The sequence below is a fragment of the Cydia pomonella genome, chromosome 22, assembly GCF_033807575.1.
Source record: "Cydia pomonella isolate Wapato2018A chromosome 22, ilCydPomo1, whole genome shotgun sequence".
NCBI lineage: Eukaryota > Metazoa > Arthropoda > Insecta > Lepidoptera > Tortricidae > Cydia > Cydia pomonella.
In genome coordinates, this window is record NC_084724.1 from 1,056,374 (window position 1) to 1,080,086 (window position 23,713).

Below are 23,713 nucleotides of genomic sequence, written 5' to 3' on the forward strand. Positions count from 1 at the left end.
TATTAGAAACCTCAATATCATTTTTGAAGACCTATCCATAGATACCCCACACGTATGGGTTTGATGAAAAAAGATTTTTTGAGTTTCAGTTCTAAGTATGAGGAACCCCCAAAATTTATTGTTTTTTTTCTATTTTTGTGTAAACATCCTAATGCGGTTCATAGAATACATCTACTTACCAAGTTTGAACAGTACAGCTCTTATAGTTTCGGAAAAAAGTGGCTGTGACAGAATCGGACAGACAGACGGACATGACGAATCTATAAGGGTTCCGTTTTTTGCCATTTGGCTACGGAACCCTAAAAATTGTCCACCTATTAACCAATGAAACCTGTTGCCAACCCTAGCTCCTGAATGGGTGTAAATTGCCGTCTGAGGACGCCAATAACTCGACCTTGACAACCCTTCGTTATTTCGCACTTGTCAAGCGTCCTAAACTACGTTTTAGCTCCTATGTCAAGGCAGTAAGGTTCAATGTTGTGTAGATATTTTTTAATGGTCGCACTGGGGGGCCATATTTCGCACGGTTGCTATGTATTTTTTAGTTGTAGTAATGTTTTATGTTTTTAATCTCTATAAATATGTGGCGGGTTTTTGAAACGTTAAGACGGAGTTTATGAGGTTATCAATGTTTTTATCGATGTAGATTTATACTGTTTTTTTTTTATTATTTCATATATTTGTTTTCTATGGGACCAGCTAAATTTTCAAATATAGGATATTTACAGAGTGCGGTCACGTCTGAAAATATCGATACGATAAAAGTGGCAAAAATATGTATACACGACTTTATATATATATATATATATATTTTTTGCCCATATATTAAGGTAGTATAGTTTGGCATATTTTTCGTATCGATATTTTCAGACGTGACCGCACTTTACATTGTACATTTCATACCGTTAGTATTATAGCCAAATTAGCTTGAACCATAAGTGGATCAACTAATTAAAGTCTGTGTCCGTTCAGTCAGCCAAGAAAGTGGTTTACCACTTTTCGACTTTATTTGTCAAGTAATAGAGTCGAAAAGTGGTAAACCACTTTCTTGGCTGACTGTACCTATGGCTAAAGATAAAGGTTGTAAAACATTTTATGTGTGTATTTTAGATAAATGTGTGATTTAGATTATTTTGGCTCACATTTATATTGTCACGTTACGAAAATATGAATAAACTGTTAAAAAATGTCTCCTGGGTAACTTTTTTATTCTATTTTCTATTGTGTGACGATACAAGCTACTGTTTCGTTACCTAATTCAGTTTAGAAGTTTTATTTGTTATTTATTAAGTGCGTAATTACAGAAATGTCGTTTGAAATTATTTGTGTTTATTTGTTATTTTAAGCTTTATTCCTCTGGCATATCTTTCGCTTTTGATGTATTCGTATGTCTCTGAAAAACTTCGTAAGGAATAACAACCGACTTCAAATAATGTTACTGAATAGTGTTTACAAAAAAAAATTGTCTTTAACAAATACAACGTCAATAAATAAGGGTTGTTTTACACGTACCAAAACCACAGGAGACACACATCTACAACACGTGGTCGGGCGCATATTTTGTATTGAAAATGAAAAGTAAAAATCACACGTACCACATTACGGCAAAATGTGGTTGTCGTGTGGTTGTGGTACGTTTGTAACAACCCTTATTCGGAACGCTTTCAATGGGTTACTTAATTTACCTTAAGTGACCCAGGAGACAAAAAAAAAGTAATTCACTTTAATTATTCGGCGACAAGAGTCATGTGGCCAGTATTCTTATTTTATAAATCAAATTTTTTGAAGTTGGTTGTAACCTAAGTCCTCTAAGACCTGCTAATTTACATTATGTTTTGACAGGCGTCATTAGAAGTACGCCAGGTTGGGCGGCGCGCGGTGAGCCAACTCTCTGGCCGCGGCATGGACGATGTGCTCATCATCCACTACAACGATGTCTACAACATTGAACAGACCACCAGTAAGTATATGTTGACAGACGCCATATTTCACCGTCAAAATAGCAATTTTCTTGTTTTCTATAGTTTGTCGTCTCATATCGTCAACGTGATCGTTTCGCCAGAACGAAGTGTCATTTAGTAAGGGGAGTTTCGCGCGTAGAGTACGATTCAGTGAAACTTGGACTGTACTTTCTGACTTTTTTATTACTTTGATGCTATGCGCTCCAAATAGTCATTTGATCCTCAAAACAAACCTTCTTGACTGCTACTATTAAAAAAAAAAACTTGCCGTCTAGCACCTCAGTCGGCAAACTTTTGATAAAGAGCCAACAGCAGTATAGTCGTTCGTTTTGTAGCTGGTCCCGAACGGCTAATCCTTTGTCTATTGTAAGTAAAACCGCACGTGCTACTTACCTGCATAAAAAAGGTTTCGTTTGCTTTAACCGGTTATTAAATTACGACTCTATGGGAATTGCAATAAGATTCAAAATTAACTAATGGAAAAATATGTTGCGAGGTTGTGTGTGGTCCCTCTACGGTTACTGAGTGCCGGCGAGTCGAACGCTACAGAATCAATACAAGATGCGTAACAAAGGCGTGTGGCGTGGTATATCATGTAGTGTGTTAGTTTTAAGAGTTTAGTATTAAACGTAACGTCGAACATATCGGTTGTTTAACTTGATCCGTCTCCGCCGCTACTCCCCTCCTCAGATGGCGACCCTTGCCAGCGCGTTTCGCTAACGAAGGACTTTTTTGCATACACGGGAATCATGACGCAATCGCGACTCGACACTCGTGCGACGGTGTTTCGTTCACTCAGAGAAAACTTTTTAATTATCAAAAATGGGCAAAGAGTGCTCAAAGTGTGTGTGCGACAACCATGTATTAACCTTTGACGATAATATCGGATACGTATTTTTAAACACAACACATAAAGAGTGTTCGTGGTTAGTCGACACTGGAGCTTCGCTATCAGCTATTAAATCCGAGGCGTTACCGGAACATACTATTGTATACAACCAAGACATACCGGTACGCGGTCTAGGCGGTACTTTACATTCCCATGCATATACGTACATTTCATTACTTACTCCGAATGGCTATTCAATCGAACATAAATTTCATATTTTCGACAATTTACCTGTAAAATCAGACGGAATTATCGGGTTCGACTTTTTAAAGATAAATAAAGCTAACATTGACTTAGAAATCTTTCAATTAACATTAAGAAACCAAAACATATCGACAACTGTGCCAATTTACGGTTCCACAAAAGTTAGCCGTGATCATTTATCGATTCCCGCTCGCAGCGAATCTATTCATTATATTAGGTTAGATAAAACAATACTAGAGGATTGTGTCGTATGCCCGCAAGAGTTACAGGAAAACGTGCTTCTAGCAGGATTAATAGTAAAACCACGTAACAATGTAATCCCTATTAAAATTCTAAATGCTAGCCATAACAACATAACAATACCTACATTTCAACCTACATTGTATTCATTAAACGAATACAACATGTGTCAATTCAGCAAGTGCGACTCAAGTTCCGTTCGGGCTAAAGAGTTGTTATCGTTATTGAAACTTGACCACTTGCAACATAATGAGCGTGGAAACATTGAAGCTATTTGTTCTAAGTATGCTGACATATTTCATCTACCAGGGGATAAACTTACAAGTACTTCTGTGTGCGAACATACGATTAAGGTTAAAGAGAATTGTAGTCCGGTGTATGTAAAACCTTATAGGGTGCCTAAGAGTCAACAACAGGAAATACAAAAGCAAATTAAACGAATGATCGATGATGACATAATTGAAGAAACGCGAAGCGAATGGTCTAGTCCTATTCTATTAGTACCGAAAAAGGGATTGAATAAAGATAAAAAAGAGTGGAGATTAGTAATTGATTACCGTAAATTAAATGAGAAATTAGAAGACGATAAATTCCCGCTACCCAATATCACGGAAATATTGGATTCACTTTCTGGTGCCATATACTTTTCACACTTAGACCTCAGCCAATCATATTATCAAGTCAAGCTTACCCCAGATTGTCGTAAATACACAAGTTTTACCACAAATACAGGCCAATATTCCATGAAAAGATTACCGATGGGCCTGCGCACTAGTGCTAGTACCTTTTCTAGAGTAATGACAGTAGCTATGTCTGGGTTAAATTTTGAAAAATGTTTCGTGTACCTTGACGACCTTGTAATTTTTGGACGAAATTTAGAGATTCATAACAAAAACCTTTTGGCCTGCTGGCGCCTTTCAACACTTTTTCACCAACATAGCCACAGATGCTACACGGAACTTGAACTCCTCTGTAGCAAAGGCTGGTGTTTACTTGGATACAAACAATGTCAAGAAATGCGGCATGGAATTATACTTCCAATATACTGACCCCCATGAAATCATTAAAACGTTCAAGTCCTTGAAATTAGGGGAAACTGGGGAGGGTTGATCACCCCTTTTGATTTTAGACTAAATTTTTTAAACTATTAGCAGTATTGAAAAGCTTTATAGACCATACGATTCAGAATTTATCTATTTATTAATACTTTGAATTAGAACAGAATTGTGTAACTATTTAGTCCATTATTTAAAGAAATGTCATAATGTAGACTTTTACCATGTGTCCCCTGTATAAGGGAGACATGTTTACCCCTGGTTGGGAGCTTTGATCCTGGGGGGATCAAGTTTCCCAGGTTCTGGGGACACATGGTAAACAGATTTTTACCGTGTCTCCCCATACCAGATTCTCACAGCTTATATAACCCGAATCGGAACTAGCAATGCATCTAGAATAAGGAAAACACACAACGAACATATATATACTGTATTTTCCATTCTTAGCAGTTATATTTCCGCCAATAAGATGTCTTGATGCGAAGGGATCAAGTCTCCCATGCTTGGGGACACATGGTAAATAGATTTTAAGTGACAATGCCATAGTTTGAGGGTTGATTTCACGTTAATTTATTGAGTTGCTCAACAGGAATTTAATCTATTAAGAAATCAAATGCATAATGATCCGTATTCTTTCAATTTTAAAAAAGAATCTAGTTTTATTTTCGAAAAAAGAACACAAAACTGGTAATAAATTTTGTGCCATCTAAAAGTAAAAAAAAAATCAAAAAGAAGTAACAAACATAAAATTTCGTCTAACATTGTACACTTCTCTATAGAATAATAATTACAAAAAGTTAAATTGTTTATAAAGAAACTTCCAAACAATCATAATTATTACTGTAAATTGCTCTTATTTATCATTACCACATTTGGTGATTCAAGTAACAAGCTAACTATAATCTCAAAAGTTTTAACAGTTTAGAAATGGCTCATTTGCGAAATTAAACATCTAAGTAATAATCAACAACAATAGCTAGTACTTAGCCACATTATATTAATCAGTCTTCATCAAAAAGGACTAACTATTTGGCTTTAAACATCAAACTATATAGATAATACTTAAAGGTTATTTTAACAAGTTTACTTATTTGTCACATTATATGCACATGCTTATCACAAATAAATTCTCAAAAATTTGAGTATTCCAGAAACGTTTTACCAAAAGAAAACATTTTGCCAAATCTTTTTCTTCTTCGTTAGTTAATACTTGAGATCGCTTGTAGTTAGTTTCATATTGTATTTCTTCTGTCGATGCTTGTTGCTTCCTTGCATGCCGGTTTAAGGTCATAAGAGGTACTGACCAACTAATAGTTCTGATACAGCATTTTTTAATCTTTCCTTATATATTCGTTTCTTTTTTAACCTTCTCTTGTCGCATATTTTCGAGGCATGATTTCCTAAAACAATAAAAAATGACAGCTCTATGAAACGTTTTGTTCATTAATAGGTGGACTTGATCCCTTTAGGGGTGACATGATCCCGGGATCATGTCTCCCCCAAAGAAAAAGTCAAAGTCTCCCCATACATACTCAGGTTATAAAACATGCCGTGATCGAAACTAACGTTCGTGTATTTCAATGAAATCAAAGTTAATTAACACTTCAATAAACAACAAATAGAATAAGCACACTCACTAACAGCATTTCTATCACATTTTACTTAATAAATCCAGTTAAAACTTACCGAAAATTAAATACAGCACGCAGCAAATTTTTCATCGTCCGCCATTTGCAAACCACTGACTTGTTCCAAACGGCGCCATGACAGAACATGAAGTTAGGAACTAATTAATGAGTCTTGCTAGCGTAAAAAACTGTATGACGTCTGGTTAAACTTGAAATGAAGATTACCAAGTGTCCCCTAGGGATCGACCCTCCCCACCTTCCCCTAAAGAATACTGAGGACCTTTGGGGGATCTCTGTGAAAGTCATGCAATCTGTAATCGACGTAGTGGCACCGTATTTGGCCGATATATTTAATGCTTGTGTTAGAGAATGTGTATTTCCCGATCTGATGAAGTACAGTAAGGTCATTCCTCTATTTAAAGCGGGCAGCAAAGATGACCTTGGAAATTTTAGACCTATTTCAATACTTCCTGTTCTCAGTAAAGTGTTTGAAAAAATTGTATTAAACCAATTGCTTCGACATTTCAACTCGAATGAACTACTTCAAGATCAGCAATTTGGTTTTACAAGAGGTCGTTCGACGACTGATGCCGCCTCTGTACTAATCAAGCACATATACGACGCCTGGGAACACTCGCTAGATGCTATAGGTGTCTTCTGCGATCTGTCCAAAGCATTTGATTGCGTGGAGCATGACACACTTCTACACAAGCTGAAGCACTACGGTCTGTCAACGGAAGCTCTAAGCCTTGTTAAGTCTTACTTAAACCAAAGAACCCAGAAAGTGGTTGTAAATGGAACGGAGTCTACTGGAATGACTGTAAAGCTCGGAGTTCCACAGGGTTCAATTTTGGGTCCTTTTCTCTTCCTTGTATATATAAATGATCTGCCGAACCTTGTAAAACATAAATGTGAGATAGTCTTATTTGCTGATGACACCTCACTAATTTTCAAAGTTGACAGGAAACTGAGCGATTATAGCCAAGTCAATGAAACTTTGGAAAAGGTACTAGAATGGTTCACAGCAAATAACTTACTTCTTAATGCGAAAAAGACGAAATGTGTCAAATTTTCGCTGCCGAATGTAAGAAAATCTGAAACTATCATCACATTAAATGGCGAAACGCTGGACCTTGTCGAGAATACGGTTTTTCTGGGCCTTACTTTAGATAGTAAACTGCAATGGGCCCCTCACATATCTGCCCTGGCGAAAAGGTTAAGCTCTGCCGCGTATGCAGTAAGAAGAATCAGGCAGTTTACTGACGTGGAGACAGCTCGCCTAGTTTACTTCAGTTACTTTCACAGTATTATGTCTTATGGCATACTGGTGTGGGGCAAAGCAGCTGACATAGAAACCATCTTCGTTCTTCAGAAGAGGGCAATCAGATCCATTTATAACATGGCTTCTCGTGACTCACTGAGAGAACGATTGAAGGAAATAGATATTCTCACAGTAGCTTCACAATACATACTAGATGTGATAATGTATACGCATAAGAATATAAAGTCCTTTAAGAAACTGTCTAATATCCATAGTTATAATACGCGAAATAAACATCAGTTAGTAGTCTCCAAGTTTCGTCTACAGAAAGTTAAAAAATCGTTCATGGGAAACTGTGTAACATTTTATAACAAAGTACCCTTAGAGGCATGGAACCTGCCCTATACTTCATTCAAGCAATACGTCAAAAATGCACTTCTCAAAAAGGGATACTATAAAATAGATGACTACTTGGGAGACACGGAATCATGGCCAAGTATCCAGTCTCAAAAGCTGTAATAGTTTTGCGTGCAGTGTCCCGGAGAGGCATATGGCGCTGTTGTTTCTAGCTGTTCAACCTTATGTATTAATGTTTGTTATGTTTTAGTTATTTTGATGATGACATTGACATATTAAATACATAGTAGTTATGTATTCTGTAGAACTAGTTTTAAGATTGTTAGCTTAACAGTCTCTTGACGTGAAATATGTATTTCATACAATTTTTTTTTTTATTCTTTGACATTTGGAGAACCTTTACACCTCCAAATCTTATTATTGTGTATTATCATTTTTCTCAGACCGTGGGGACCTTATACATCTCCAAACTTAATGTATTAACCGTGGAGACTATACGTCTCTGTCATATTGTATAATATACTTGACTTGGTACATACTAGTTATGTACAGAATGTAGCATTAGTTTATGAGACTGCTAGTTTAACAGTCCAGACGCGGTTTATTTATTTAGTATAAATTTTATTTTGACACTTGGAGAGACTTTACACCTCCAAATTTTATTAATATTAGTACTCTGACATTGGGGACCTTTTACATCTCCAGATTTAATGTGTTTTTAACCATAGAGACTATACATCTCTATTGTATTGTAGTAATTATTTATTTTAAGATTATTATAATGTAATGTTTACCCAGGTATTGGCTGTTGTATTTATAAAATGTTGTTGTGTATTTTTCATGTCACTATATGATGTTACTATAAATGTTGTATTGACTTGTAAAAGAGCCCTTGAGGCCTACTTGCAGAATAAAATTTTGAATTTTGAATTTTGAATTTTTAGATGTTTTTGAAAGGCTAAGACAAGTAAATTTAAAATTAAATCCGACTAAGTGTCAATTCTTAAAAACTGAACTTCTTTACTTGGGTCACGTGGTTTCAGCAAAAGGTGTTTTACCGGACCCTGAAAAAATTAAAATCGTAAAAAATTACCCAATACCAACAAATGCCGATGAAGTTAGACGGTTCATAGCATTCTGTAACTACTATAGAAAATTTATAAAACACTTTGCTAATATTACGTTGCCATTAACTAATCTGTGTAAAAAGGATGTACCTTTCAATTTCACCCAAGAATGTTATCAAAGTTTTAAACATTTAAAAGATAAACTTATTTCCCCACCTATACTACAATATCCGGATTTTAGCGAAGATAACATTTTATTCTCCAAACAGACGCGTCAGGTACAGCGGTAGGATCGGTTTTATGTAATTACGATATGAGACCGGTGGCGTACGCCAGTCGACCATTAAATAAAGCTGAAAAAAATTACCCGACGATACAAAAAGAGTTACTAGCCGTAGTATGGGGTATAAAATATTTCAGACCATATTTATTCGGAAGGAAATTCACAATCATGACAGACCATAAACCACTTATTTACCTTTTCGGGATGAAAGACCCCTCAAGTAGGTTATTAAAATTTCGACTACTGTTAGAAGAGTATGATTTTAATGTCTGTTATGTGAAAGGCAAAGATAATGTAGTTGCGGACGCATTATCACGTATAGTAATTACTTCTAACGAATTAAAAGAGATGAGTAATCAAATTATGACAGTGGTAACGAGAGCGCAAGCTAGGAGATTACAATCGGAAAGCGTGCAAAATGATATTCCTAATGTCGACACAAGCAAGCGGCCTGATCAACCGCGTGTTGTAGAGATATTAAGAATACCAGAAAATGCAGTAGAAATGATGTTAGTAAAAGGCGAGAAAGTAAGCAACTTAGAAAAGAAAGGACAATTAATAATAAAAAAGAAGGAATGTTTCAGTTATGATAAAAATAAAAATATAATATATGTAAATCTCGATTTTAGATTACACTTTACGCGAGTCGAATTTGTAACTAAATTGAGTGAATACTGTAAAGAAATTGACGTCAAACAAATATGTATTATTAAAAATGATGAAAACGAGCTTTTTATCAAACGAATAATACAAGAAATAAATAATCGTAAACAGTGGTCCGGCCCACACGTATGTGTATTAAGAGGAGTAAAAAGAATATACGATGATGACGAAAAAAAAATTCATAATTAGTGACTACCATTTACTGCCCACAAGTGGCCACGCGGGGGTACGTAGAATGATTAACAATATTAAGAGACGTTTCTACTGGCCATCAATAGAAAATGATGTCAGGGAATTCGTGCGAAAGTGTGAGTCTTGTCAAAAATACAAACACTCTCGACATACCGTGGAGCCGATGGTAGTGACGACTACAGCCTCGGCGGCATTTGATAAGGTATTTTTAGATTTAATGGGACCGATCGATCAGGACGACGAAAATTATAAGTATATACTTACTATTCAGTGTGAGCTGAGCAAATTTGTAGAAGCTTACCCACTTAGAAATAAAGATACGGTAAGTGTAGCACGTAGTTTAGTTAATAATTTTATATTAAGATATGGACCACCCAAGGCGATAGTTACGGACAGAGGCACCGAATTCGTCTCGTCTACAATGAGTGAGGTATGTAAACTGTTAAAAATAGATAAACTACAATCAACAGCATATCACCATGAAACAATAGGTTCCCTCGAAAATAGTCACAAAAATCTAGGTTCTTATCTAAGGATACAGTGTAATAAATATCCAGAAACGTGGAGTTATTGGCTTCCATATTGGTGTTTCGCATATAATAACTCAGTACACTCAGTAACAAAGTACACCCCGTTTGAACTTGTTTTTGGTTAATCATGTGAATTACCTTGTAGAGTAAGAAGTACAATTGAACCACTGTATAACCCTAGTGATTATAGTTTAGAGTTAAGGTATCGATTACAGACGGCACACAAAGACGCGCGCGAAAACTTGATAAAGTGTAAACAGCTTAGGAAGTGTACTTACGATACAAAAGTGAACACAGTGAGTTATAAAAAGGACGATCTCGTCTTAGTGAAAAGTGAAACTGGTAACAAACTCGATACGCTATACAAAGGACCATATAAAGTGATTAGATTAGAAAATCCTAATGTTGTAATTTCTCTTAACGGAAAAGAGGATACTGTTCATATTAATAGAACTAAATTGTTCGTTCCAGACAATTAACGTGTCTTAACTGTCATACCTATATTTTTATTATGTAAAACTATTACAATGTGTAAGGTTCTTAAGTAATATTTTGTTAAAATAAAAACAACAACTGTATTGTGTGACATGTTTGTACTAAGTACATTGTTTATATATGCGAAAAAAGAAAAAATGTATAATATTTTTCTTTTTTTTGTCAACCCCGGTGGTGTGGCGTGGTATATCATGTAGTGTGTTAGTTTTAAGAGTTTAGTATTAAACGTAACGTCGAACATATCGGTTGTTTAACTTGATCCGTCTCCGCCGCTACTCCCCTCCTCAGAGGCGCCTTATCGGAGAGCGCACTCACACTGGTTTTTTGAGCGTTGGGCTAGCCCGCGCTCATGTGCCAATAAGAATTATTTTTGCAGGTAGTAGCACGTGTGGTTTTACTTACAAAAGACAAAGGATCAGCCGTTTGGGGCCAGCTAAAAAATGAACGACTATACAAATCACCAGTTTTAGGAAGCTCAAAGATTCACAAATGTTGTTTTTTGAAGGTCATTTTTGGGTTCCTCAATAAGCCGCAATTGTACCTCCAAAGAGGCACATGCGGTTGCCGACCTCTGAGCCTATATGTCTGTTATTTCAGAAACGGAGCCGGTCGGCGGAGCCCTACGATTCAGCACGGCGGTCAAAGCCATGCAGCACTTAAACCCATTGGTGCTGTTCAGCGGAGACGTGTTCTCGCCTAGCATGCGTAAGTGACTGGCTTGTCCGACTTTTGGTTACTTCCAGAGTTCAAAGCGTTTACTTGTTCAACGTAGATATATGACAGGATTTTAATAAATAACTCCATATTCATTATTCATAAAACTTTACGGGCCTGATTTAGTTAAATTATGTTTATTCCCTTTATTACAAATACGTAAGTCAAAATGACAGATAAAGACAAACTATTCATAGCTAATTGAGGCCAGTAACGCGTTTATGAATAACGCCATAAGTGTATACGAGTAATTCCAAATGTCGAAAACCGTTGGAAAATCCCGATATGGGACTTTTATTCTGATAGAAGTTTGGGTGAATTTCACAATTATACAACATACGAAATTACTCGAATACTGGGTGTATTTCAATGTGCTACTAAATATGTTGTCCTGTTGGATATAAATTCAGTTGCTATCACAGATAAACCATAATAGTCAAAACAGAGCTATTTCATGTAACAAATCTTCAACCCGAATTAATTAATAAGAAAAATATTAATAAGTGTATGATACATTTTTAGGGTTCCGTAGCCAAATGGCAAAAAACGGAACCCTTATAGATTCGTCATGTCCGTCTGTCTGTCCGATTCTGTCACAGCCACTTTTTTCCGAAACTATAAGAGCTGTACTGTTCAAACTTAGTAAGTGGATGTATTCTATGAACCGCATTAAGATTTTCACACAAAAATAGAAAAAAAACAATAAATTTTGGGGGTTCCCCATACTTAGAACTGAAACTCAAAAAATCTTTTTTCATCAAACCCATACGTGTGGGGTATCTATGGATAGGTCTTCAAAAATGATATTGAGGTTTCTAATATAATTTTTTTCTAAAATGAATAGTTTGCGCGAGAGACACTTCCAAAGTGGTAAAATGTGTGCCCCCCCCCCCCCCCCCCCCGTAACTTCTAAAATAACAGAATGAAAAATCTAAAAAAAATATATGATATACATTGCCATGTAAAATTCCACCGAAAATTGGTTTGAACGAGATGTAGTAAGTAGTTTTTTTTAATACGTCATGAAATTAAAAAAAAAAAAAATTTTTTTCAACATACCCATACATGTGGGGATAGGTCTTCAAAAATGATATTAAGGTTTCTAATATCATTTTTTTCTAAACTGAATAGTTTGCGCGAAAGAACCTCCCAAAGTGAAAAAAAGTGTGTCCCCCCCCCCCTGTAACTTCTAAAATAACAGAATGAAAAATCTAAAAAAAATATATGATATACATTACGATGCAAACTTCTAACGAAAATTGGTTTGAACGATATCTAGTGAGTAGTTTTTTAAAATACGTCATAAAATTAAAAAAAAAATTTTTTTCGTCAAACCCATACGTGTGGGGTATCTATGGATAGGTCTTCAAAAATGATATTTAGGTTCCTAATATAATTTTTTTCTAAAGTGAATAGTTTGCGCGAGAGACACTACCAAAGTGGTAAAATGTGTGTCCAAAGTGGTAACATGTTGAACGAGATCTAGTAGTTTAAGTAGTTTTTTTTAATACGTCATAAAGGAACCCTTCATGGGCGAGTCCGACTCGCACTTGGCCGCTTTTTTAATTTGAAATCAGTCAGTAATATGCTTTCTCGGTAAGAAAAGCTTTTAAATATTGTTTTAAAAACATTTTTTTTGCATGCAAATGCAAAAAAAATGTTTAGATTGATTATTTGTCCAAAAGAGAGGTATGGGCATTGTGAATGTCATCTCGATTTGTGTGGTAAGGCACAGCCAGTGGATGTCATTCCAGATCTAGAGCAGGGCCCAACTGGGGAAGTACCTCCACCTTACAGAAAACCGCAGCCAAATAACACTAGACCCTACTCATAGTGTTGTGTTCCTGCCGGTGAGTAAGGTTGCCAGAGAGCTCAACGAGCTCTGGAGTTGCAGGCGTACATAGGCTACGGAGACTGCTTACCAGCAGGCGGGCCGTATGCTTGTTTGCCACCGACGTAGTATAAAAAAAATGCAAATATTCGGCGGTAACTTGTTGTATAATTTGTCTCTGTCCCTTGGGTTGGGTCACTATTAATGCCCGATCATCAACTTCCTCGCGTTGTCCCGGCGTTTTGCCACGGCTCATGGGAGCTTGGGGTCAGCTTGGCAACTAATTCCAAGAATTAATGATGTATAAAAAGATCACTGTTTAAATTTATTGTATTATTTATTTGTTTCAGTAAGCACATATACGAAAGGCGAACAGATGGTGCCAGTTCTAAACGAAATTGGAACACATTGTGCTGTTTTTGGAAACCATGATTTTGGTAAGAGATAAAGTAATATACCTGTTTACATTTTACAAGAAAAATACAATGTTTTTATCATAAAATCTAATGGATTTTTGCGTTAGTTTGCATTGACGCAAAGATATTGCCTGCCCATGCCATTCATAGGAGATATGCTTTTTTATGAGATTTTTCATTGCTCTAGGTCCTTTTCTATACAACAGGCTTAAAGCAAATCTAGATTTATATACACTTTGCAACTATTAGTGGATTCTCTGTGTCTTTATACGTCATATTTTGAAGGGCACTTAGTGTAGGGGCACTAAGTGTAATGAAACGCTCCGAAAAGCCCTTCAAAATATGAAGACACAGAGAATCCACTAATAGTTGCAAAATGATTATAAGTAATATACAATATGATAAATATGATAATTTTTCGATTAATGTATTATAGTATTAAGTTGTTAAATTATGTTGTGTACATTGTTAAGTGAATATTAATTTTCATGAACATTGTTTGCCATATTTATCGCCTGAAACACAGGGAATCCTAGTTCAGGCACATGTAAACCATCATTGTTTTACACGAATGTAATAATGGAATGCGTGTTTTTAAATGAATTATGTTGTAAATTATAGATTTCGGCCTAGAAGTCCTCTCAGGGCTAGTCGCTCAATGCAATTTCCCCTGGCTGATGTCCAACGTGATAGACAACGAGACCGGCCGTCCCCTGGGCGACGGGCGCATCACTCATGCTCTCCTGTGTAACGGCCACAAGATCGGACTCATAGGGCTTGTGGAACAGGTGAGGATGTCCCTTGGCTGATGATAGACAAGACCGGCCGTCCCCTGGGTGACGGACGCATCACGCACGATCTCCTGTGTAAGGGCCACAAGATCGGACTTACAGGGCTTGTGGAACAGGTGAGGATGTCCCCTGGCTAATATGGAAAACAATCAGTCCGGCCATTACCCGACGACTGCATCACTCACGCTGTCTTATGTAACGAGCACAAGATCGGACTCATAGGCCTAGTGGCTGACGTGATAGACAAAGAGACCGGCCGTCCGCTGGGCGACGGGCGCATCACGCACACTCTCCTGTGTAACGGCCACAAGATCGGACTGACAGGGCTTGTGGAACAGGTGAGAATGTCCCCTGGCTGGCGTGATAGACAAAGAGACCGGGCGTCCCCTGGGCGACGGGTGTATCACTCACGCTCTCCTGTGTAACGTACACAAGATCGGCCTCATAGGATTTGTGACGGTGACGATAACACTGATTTATACTTTCATGTTATTTACACATTCACTAAAATACTGAAGGCTTTCTTCGAGACCACGGGGACAATGCGGTCCACGAAACGTCGGAGTTTCAAGTTAATTTATACTCGATTTATTTTAATGAATGTGAGGATATTCCCCTTGCCACTGTAACATGTCCAATATCGAGACCGGCTGTCCCCTGGGCGACGACACTGGGTCGATTTTCCACACACCCATACTTTGCATTCGGTGGCCGATTTGGACATCCGGTGGACGACTATTTTACGCCACTATTTTTTTCTTATATATAGGAGGCAAACGAGCTTACACATCGCCTGATGGTAAGCCATTACCGTCGCCTATGGACACCCGCAACACCAGAGGAGTTGCAACACTTCTCTCTCTCTATCTCTCGAATAAAATTACGCCATATTATTGACGGAGTGACCGCGAAGCGACTCCATTTTAGCTTGGGCAGAAATGCTTTCGTATGTCCAGTAAATCACTTGACTTAAATCGACCGGGATTTTTAATTGTTTATGAGCTCCCGATGTTTCGTCGCAGTTACATGCATCTTGTTCACGGGTAACTGGAGATAGCGGGTGTCGAAGTTGTGTAAAGCCTGACCAGAAATATATGATCATTGTCAAAAGGGCGCTATTATTCTCATGTATAGGGTGACAGTTCAGTTTTGTATGAAAAATTTTGTTCCAATGAAATTCCGCAATATGGCGCGTGATAATATATTACTGGTCAGGCTTTAGACCGCGTTCGATCTACCCTCATTTGTGCGCGTCGGCTGAAACTAACCGTGAATCATTCAAACGGCTCGCCTGATGGCAAGCGGTCACCGTAGCCTATGGACGCCTGCCAATAGCTAATTTTGTTCGCAGGAGTGGCTGGAGACGCTGGCGACGATAAACCCTGAGGAAGTGACCTTCATTGACTTTCTGCAGGCGGGGGCCAAATTGTCGGAACAACTCAAACAGGAGGTAAATATTGCCCTGTTAAGCTAAAAAATAGTTTTTTTCACCACCAACTGGTAAAGGCCCTCTTGATTGTTCAATAACTAATGAGAAAGTTGCATTTTATCCACACGTGGGCAAAGTAATCAGATACAAAAGTTGACTTTTAAATGATGATTTTGAATGATAATTTTATCATTTGGATTTGATTTAATTTGAATATTTTGGTATTTTATAGTTAATAGTTTCTTCGCTTTGGTGTGGTGAAAAATTTTGTTTCACTCTGAGGCAAAGTTTGTTTAACCCTCGTGCCTTGAAACCCTCGCAACGATCAAAATTCCATTTCTTGGAATCGCTTGCTCGGGTATCAATATTAGCACGAGCGGTTAAACAACCTTGTAAAACAAATAACTATTTTATGAAAATTAAATGTAAACATTATTATTCAAATCTTAAACCGAGCGTTCCATTTTCAAGTTCATTGATATTTAATATACCTACTACCTTTTAGCTTAGGAAGGTAGAATTTTTAGGGTTCCGTAGGCAACTAGGAACCCTTATAGTTTCGCCATGTCCGTCTGTCCGTCCGAGGATTTGCTTTTTGATCGTTAGTGCTAGAAAGCTGCAATTTAACATGAATATATAAATCAATCAATCCGAAAAGACGAAAAAAAATATTTTTTTTTGCTTCAACTCTAGGGTCATTGGGTGTGCCAAAGAAATAAACATGCATACAGTCATACATACGTTCGAAAATAGATTACCCTCCTACTGACGATGCGGGTAAAAAGCGCTGTAAGCGCTTGTTTTTCGTCTTCCTCGCGCTGTCCCGGCATTTTTGCCACGGCTCATGGGAGCCTGGGGTCCGCTTGACAACTAATACCAAGATTTGGCGTAGGCACTAGTTTTTACGAAAGCGACTGCCATTTGACCTTCCAACCCAGAGGGTAAACTAGGCCTTGGGATTAGTCCGGTTTCCTCACGATGTTTTCCTTCACCGAAAAGCGACTGGTTTTGGTATGTACATTATAAAATATACTTACTAATAGCATTCTTGTTTATTGTGCTGTTTTTTACGGTTTTGTACCTCAACATTTTCAGACGGCCGGTCTAGCCTAGTGGGTAGTGACCCTGCCTACGAAGCCGATGGTCCCGGGTTCAAATCCTGGTAAGGGCATATATTCGTGTGATGAGCATGGATATTTGTTCCTGAGTCATGGGTGTTTTTTATGTATTTAAGTATTTATAAATATTTATATATTATATATATCGTTGTCTAAGTACCCTCAACACGCCTTATTGAGTTACAGTGGGACTTAGTCAATTTGTGTAATAATGTTCTACAATATTTGTTTATTTTATTTAAAATTGTATAATAGCTAAATATTTCTTATTATTTCTTGTCAAACTTACTTAATGTAGGTATATAAGTACCCCTGTGGCCTGTATGCTAAATAAACATTTAAAAAAGTAATATTACATTACGATACAAGTGCGAAAAATAGGAAATTCGAAACGAGTGGCAATAAATTAAAACACGACCGAAGGGAGTGTTTTAAACCGACACGAGTTGCGAATGACCTATTCGCACATGTATCGTACAACGTTTTACAGTACATATGGCCCTTTAAATGTTCGACACAGTAACGTAATATGCTAATATTCGCACTAGTGCGGTAAAGTAGCACCATATGTACTGTAAAGTATATTTATGTCAACAGGGTTGCGAGTACGTGATAGCGCTCACACACATGAGGACCCCGAACGATATAAAGCTGGCGGAGGGCAATACGGAGATAGACCTCATACTGGGCGGCCACGACCACGTCTATGAGGTTATTGAGGTGAGAAAACTAAGCTTTTTTCAAGCTTTTATTTAGTATGTATGTCACTTTGTTGCACATTTATTTCCATGACCATTCGCCTCCCGGCCGTAACCTCGTGTAGTGGTTAACGGCTAAGTGTGATGAACCCTCGTGGACGTCAGCTGCCGGTCCGTTGGTGGGTTGAGGAATGGCAGCCACTGAAACACGTAATACAAAAAAAAATGGCCATCGCCTCCCGTTTGATACTTTGTCGCATGATAGTTCAGATCCTATTGTTAATTTAAAAAATCGTCAGCCGGTTATATCGCGGTTGTAAGAACATCAGCTAGTCGCATGAGCATGTAAAAAATAAGTGCTATACCTTGTTATGATAGCAATAACAAATCATGAAACTTTGCATGTAGCATTTCATCAGGCGTAAACGCCTGAAAAGCCATCAACGGATTACGCATGCTTTGCCGCACATAAAGTGGTAAGGCGCATATTTTTTAAAGTTCATTTTACAGCTGACGGTCATTCCACCGCGATAGCATCTAATCTATCATCTGACAAAGTATCAGACGGGAGGCGATGACTGACGAAACATGCTCCTGGCCCGTGGTCTATTAACAAAAAATAGACAAAACAAAACAAAAAAAAATGTACAAAGGTGAACTTATCCCTAAAAGGGATCTCAGCCACAAACAGGGATTTCTTCTTTTTTGGCTTTCCTTCTTTTTAGGGTTCCGTAGTCAACTAGGAATCTTTATAGTTTCGCCATGTCCGTCTGTCTGTCTGTTTGTCTGTCTGTCTGTCTGTCTGTCTGTCTGTCCGAGGCTTTGCTCCGTGGTCGTTAGTGCTAGAAAGCTGAAATTCGGCATGGATATATAAATCAATAAAGCCGACAAAGTCGTACAATAAAATATAAAAAATTATTTTTTTTGAGGGTGCCTGTGGTACCTCCCCTACACGTAAAGTGGGGGTGATTTTTTTTTTTTGCTTCAACCATACAGTGTAGGGTATCGTTGGAAAGGTCTTTCAAAACTAATACGGGTCTTAAACAAAATTTTTTTGATAAAGTTAATATATTCGGAGATAATCGCTCCGAAAGAGAAAAAAAAATGTCCCCCCCTCTAACTTTTGAACCATAGGTCCAAAAAATATGAAAAAAAAATCGTGGAAGTAGAGCTTAAGAAAGACATTAAATGAAAACTATAGCGGACATGATCAGTTTAGCTGTTTTTGAGTTATCGCAAAAAGTTTCTCCCATAGTAAAAAGACTTACTTAATTAGATACTGATTATGCAAATTTGCCTATTTGTTTAACTCGCGTGAAAGATACCGTTTCATCCCTTGGTTAACAATTTACTATACTTTAAGCTCCAGTTTAGCTTATTGTGACGGAAGAGTAACTACGGAACCCTACACTGAGCGTGGCCCGACATGCTCTTGGCCGGTTTTTTTTAAATTTAAAACAGCATCAAAACTATCATCTGACAAAGTATCAGACGGGAGGCGATGACTGACGAAACATGCTCCTGGCCCGCGGTCTATTAACAAAATATAGACAAAACAAAACAAAAAAAATGTACAAAGGTGAACTTATCCCTAAAAGGGATCTCAGCCACAAACAGGGATTTCTTCTTTTTTTGCTTTCCTTCTTTTTTAGTTTCACATTTTACGTTACGTTATGTGGTTATGTTCATGTTGTCTGTGTCCGTCATCCTCATTCTCATTCTCCTTCTTTCGCATTCGTATGGGTCGTGACCAAGGCTTGGAAACCGGTTAAATTTCCAAACCGTTATCATGTACTTGGCGCGAAACCTTTTAATTTCGATTTTGCTCGAGAAACCGTTATTTTTAAACCGGTTTTTATGAGAATAGCTCTTGGCAAATTAACCGGTTTAGAACAATAAATACCGGTTTCTTCCTATGTCGGTGTGTATTACGTGGCACACCACCAGGCCGACCGGCCGTTGCCTCGCTCGTCGAATAAACCGGTTTTTTAGGTTACAATAAAGTTCTTAAAACGTTCGCGTTCTTATGAAAGTTCAGAGGAAAACCGAAATAAGTCTGTCTTAACCGGTATTTTAAAAACCGGTTCCGAGCCTCGTGACGGATTTTCGTGATGGCTAGGGAACTGTCCCCATATTAAAGTGTCACGTCCCGTATTTTTATGCGTCCCGTTTTTGTCCCGTATATTAAACACTGCTGTAGAATACGTATATAAATGGCTACGATCATCCCTGTTTAACCACGTTGTTTCTATACCTATGTGAGTTAATGCTATGGGAATATGTATATCCCCCCTTACGCCATTACTACCCCGTTGTCCCGTATCCGTAATAATTATAGCAACCCTAGTGATGGCAAAATCTTACACTTTTTTTCGTCTAGCCCCCATCCGCAAAGCTTCCGATAAGGAACTTCGTTCCAATAAAGAATAACTTTTTTCTACTCGTCGACTGGAATGGTTGAATTTCTTATACCAAACTGTAATTGGGTAGTTTTCATGTATGGGCTCCCAACTCAACTATAATATTCATTTCGAAACGGTTTGGTCAACTATAATGAAATGGACCAATCACAACTGGCCGCGGTCAAGAGGACGAAACAAAACGATAGCTCAAATTAATTATTTATTTTATAGTATAGTAGAAATAATTGCTTCATAAGTCATAAACGCACATGTGACACCCTTAATATAGCAACATCCATAGACTACGAAAATCGCTTACCATTGCTTGTTAGTCTCCATAGGCTACGGTGGCCAAAATCGAGAAAAAACTGTCTAAAAATTGAATTTAGCGCAGAGCAAGTACCAGGGCCTCATGAGTTATGAGAAGGTGTCGCCTACCCCGCCGGGTCCCGGCGGCGGGGCGCGTACGAGTATGAAGGTATCGCGGCTGCTCGGGTATCTTAAATCTCTGTTACTTTTGGCTTGTTTACTTGTATCATTTTATTACTTTAAAGTATTATTTTTATTGACTCGTAGAAAAAGTATTGTATACAATACTGATATAATCAAGCTTTTCAATCTCGTACCTCACTTTGGCAACTCAGCAACTGGACTGAAAAGCTCTCTATTATATAACGATTATATAAAATAATACTATTGAAGCGCTGGTGGCCTAGCGGTAAGAGCGTGCGACTTGCAATCCGGAGGTCGCGGGTTCAAACCCCGGCTCGTACCAATGAGTTTTTCGGAACTTATGTACGAAATATCATTTGATATTTACCAGTCGCTTTTCGGTGAAGGAAAACATCGTGAGGAAGCCGGACTAATCCCCACAAGGCCTAGTTTTACCCTCTGGGTTGGAAGGTCAGATGGCAGTCGCTTTCGTAAAAACTAGTGCCTACGCTAAATCTTGGGATTAGTTGTCAAGCGGACCCCAGGCTCCCATGAGCCGTGGCAATATGCCGGGACAACGTGAGGAAGAAGAGGTGTATAAAATACTATTGTTATAAAAATGTGAATGTGAGTGGTGAGGGCTTGGAACAGACTCCCAGAAGATGTGGTTTCAGCACCAAATGTGAACCAGTTTAAAAATAAATTAGACAAGCACATTATATCTACTACTCGTTCATGATAACTATCTTTATGAATATTGGATACAGGTCATATCAGTTGTCAAACTGCCTGCCTGCTTATTAAATAATAATAATAATAAAATTAACTTATTTTCCACCCATCAGGTAAACAACAAATACATAGTTAAGAGCGGCACAGATTTCCGCCAGTTCTCGAAGATCAACATAAGCTTCGGGCCCGATTCGACCCGTGTCGACATCGCCGACGTCCATGTCACCAGCTCGTTCGCCGAGGACCCCGTGCTTAAAGCCAAGACCGACAAGTACTCTGGTAAGTTCATAAGTAATAATTGGCTACTTGACTGTTTTTTAGGGTTCCTTAGCCAAATGGCATAAAACGGAACCCTTATAGTTTCGCCATGTCCGTCTGTCTGTCTGTCTGTCTGTCTATCTGTCCGAAGCTTTGCTCCGTGGTCGTTAGTGCTAGAAAGCTGAAATTTGGCATGGATATATAAATCAATAAAACCGACAAAGTCGTACAATAAAATCTAAAAAATTAATTTATTTTAGGGTACCTCCCTTACACGTAAAGTGGGGGTGAAATTTTTTTTTCGCTTCAATCCTAGAGTATGGGGTATCGTTAGAAAGGTCTTTCAAAACTAATACGGATTTTTAAGAAACATTTTTTGATAAAGTGAATATATTCGGAGATAATCGCTCCGAAAGAAAAAAAAATGTCCCCCCCCCCCCCCCTCCAACTTTTGAACCATAGGTCCAAAAAATATGAAAAAAATCGTGGAAGTAGAGCTTAAGAAAGACATTAAATGAAAACTATAGCGGACATGATCAGTTTAGCTGTTTTTGAGTTATCGCAAAAAGTTTTCCCTTCATAGTAAAAAGACTTACTTTAATTAGGTACTGATTATGCAAATTTGCCTATTTGTTTAACTCGGGTGAAAGGTACCGTTTCATCCCTTGGTTAACAATTTACTATACATTAAGTTCCAGTTTAGCTTATTGTGACGGAAGAGTAACTACGGAACCCTACACTGAGCGTGGCCCGACATGCTCTTGGCCGGGTTTGTAAATAATGTGAAACGATCTTGATTTTCCTGAGGATCAAATGTCTATATAGGACTCATGGCATTTAAGCAACACAAAGGTCAGAAATGAGAGTTAAAGTCTGACGCTCGCACTCGACGATGGAAACGCCTCTAACAAAATGATAAGGTGATGTGACGTCACATCATATAAGTCTGTCCTAAATGTATGGAAGATCAAGGAAATTGCCATTTTGACCCTGAAATATTGCGTTTATGTGTATAGTTGTCATACAATTTATTTTTCAATAAAATGTAAGGAATCGAATGGTACCATTTTCTTTTATATTTTTGTGAGACAAAAAATAATTTTTTTTTGAGAATTCGGAGCCTTGTATTTTTTTTAAATCTCAATATATTTTATAAAAACCCCTTTTTTATAATGGGTGGCTCATTTTCTATCCATTTAACTAAATTTTGTTATAATATTCAACATGTGTCAAGTACCCAATTGGCGTTCCCTTCAGTTAAATTGTTTCTCAGTCTGATTAAATACATAATAAATAAATATTATAGGACATTATTGCACAAATTGACTAAGTCCCACAGTAAGCTCAATAAGGCTCGTGTTGTGGGTACTTAGACAACGATATATATAATATATAAATATTTTAGAAGCGTGTAAGTACATAAGAAGCAATCTCAGCTCGTATAAAACTCGTGAGCAGCAGTCCGGCAGAAGCACGCGCGGTGGAGGTCTTCTTCTGGTCCCACCCCATAATACCGCTAAAGCCAAGAAAGCCGTCAATGTGTTCGGGGCCAAACTATTCAACGCATTACCGGCCGACTTAAGAGGTGCCCCTAGTGACGTCACATTTTCCTATCAACTAAAAAAAATATTATTAGACATGGCCTGTTACACCATTGACGAATTCTTCGACAAGGTGTCATTGATGCACACACATAATGCAAATATATAGTCTAAGTGTGTTTACCTGTTTACAGTATTTTAATTGTGAATGTTATTTTATTTTTATTTGAGAAATTATTTATGTACCAAATTATTTTAATCTTAATATTAAGTCATAATTTATTGTATTTTTCTAATGTATTCATTGCTGAAATTTGATTTATAATTATAATTTGATTTAATTTTACAATTTACATTTGGTTAAATGTAATACGATTGTGTAAGTATTTGGACGTGTAATTACTTTTATCAATAAATATATGAATATGAATATGAATTTATCTTATACCTTTAAACGAGCAATTCTTGTATATATATATATATATATATATATATTCGTGTTGCTGGCCACTGTCCATCTGGTCCA

General features: G+C 37.5%; 1 protein-coding gene across 4 annotated transcripts in view; it reads left to right on the forward strand.

Annotated features, from left to right (window-relative positions):
• LOC133530471 (snake venom 5'-nucleotidase) overlaps positions 1-23,713 on the forward strand; it is a 52,834-nt gene that overhangs the window by 7,189 nt on the left and 21,932 nt on the right. For all 4 annotated transcript variants that reach the window (XM_061868389.1, XM_061868392.1, XM_061868390.1 and 1 more), the window contains 7 exons: positions 1,843-1,960; positions 11,423-11,530; positions 13,721-13,807; positions 14,408-14,574; positions 15,929-16,027; positions 17,722-17,844; positions 21,502-21,667. In XM_061868389.1, coding sequence (XP_061724373.1) covers positions 1,843-1,960; positions 11,423-11,530; positions 13,721-13,807; positions 14,408-14,574; positions 15,929-16,027; positions 17,722-17,844; positions 21,502-21,667 — 868 coding nt within the window. The remainder of the gene's footprint in view (positions 1-1,842; positions 1,961-11,422; positions 11,531-13,720; positions 13,808-14,407; positions 14,575-15,928; positions 16,028-17,721; positions 17,845-21,501; positions 21,668-23,713) is intronic.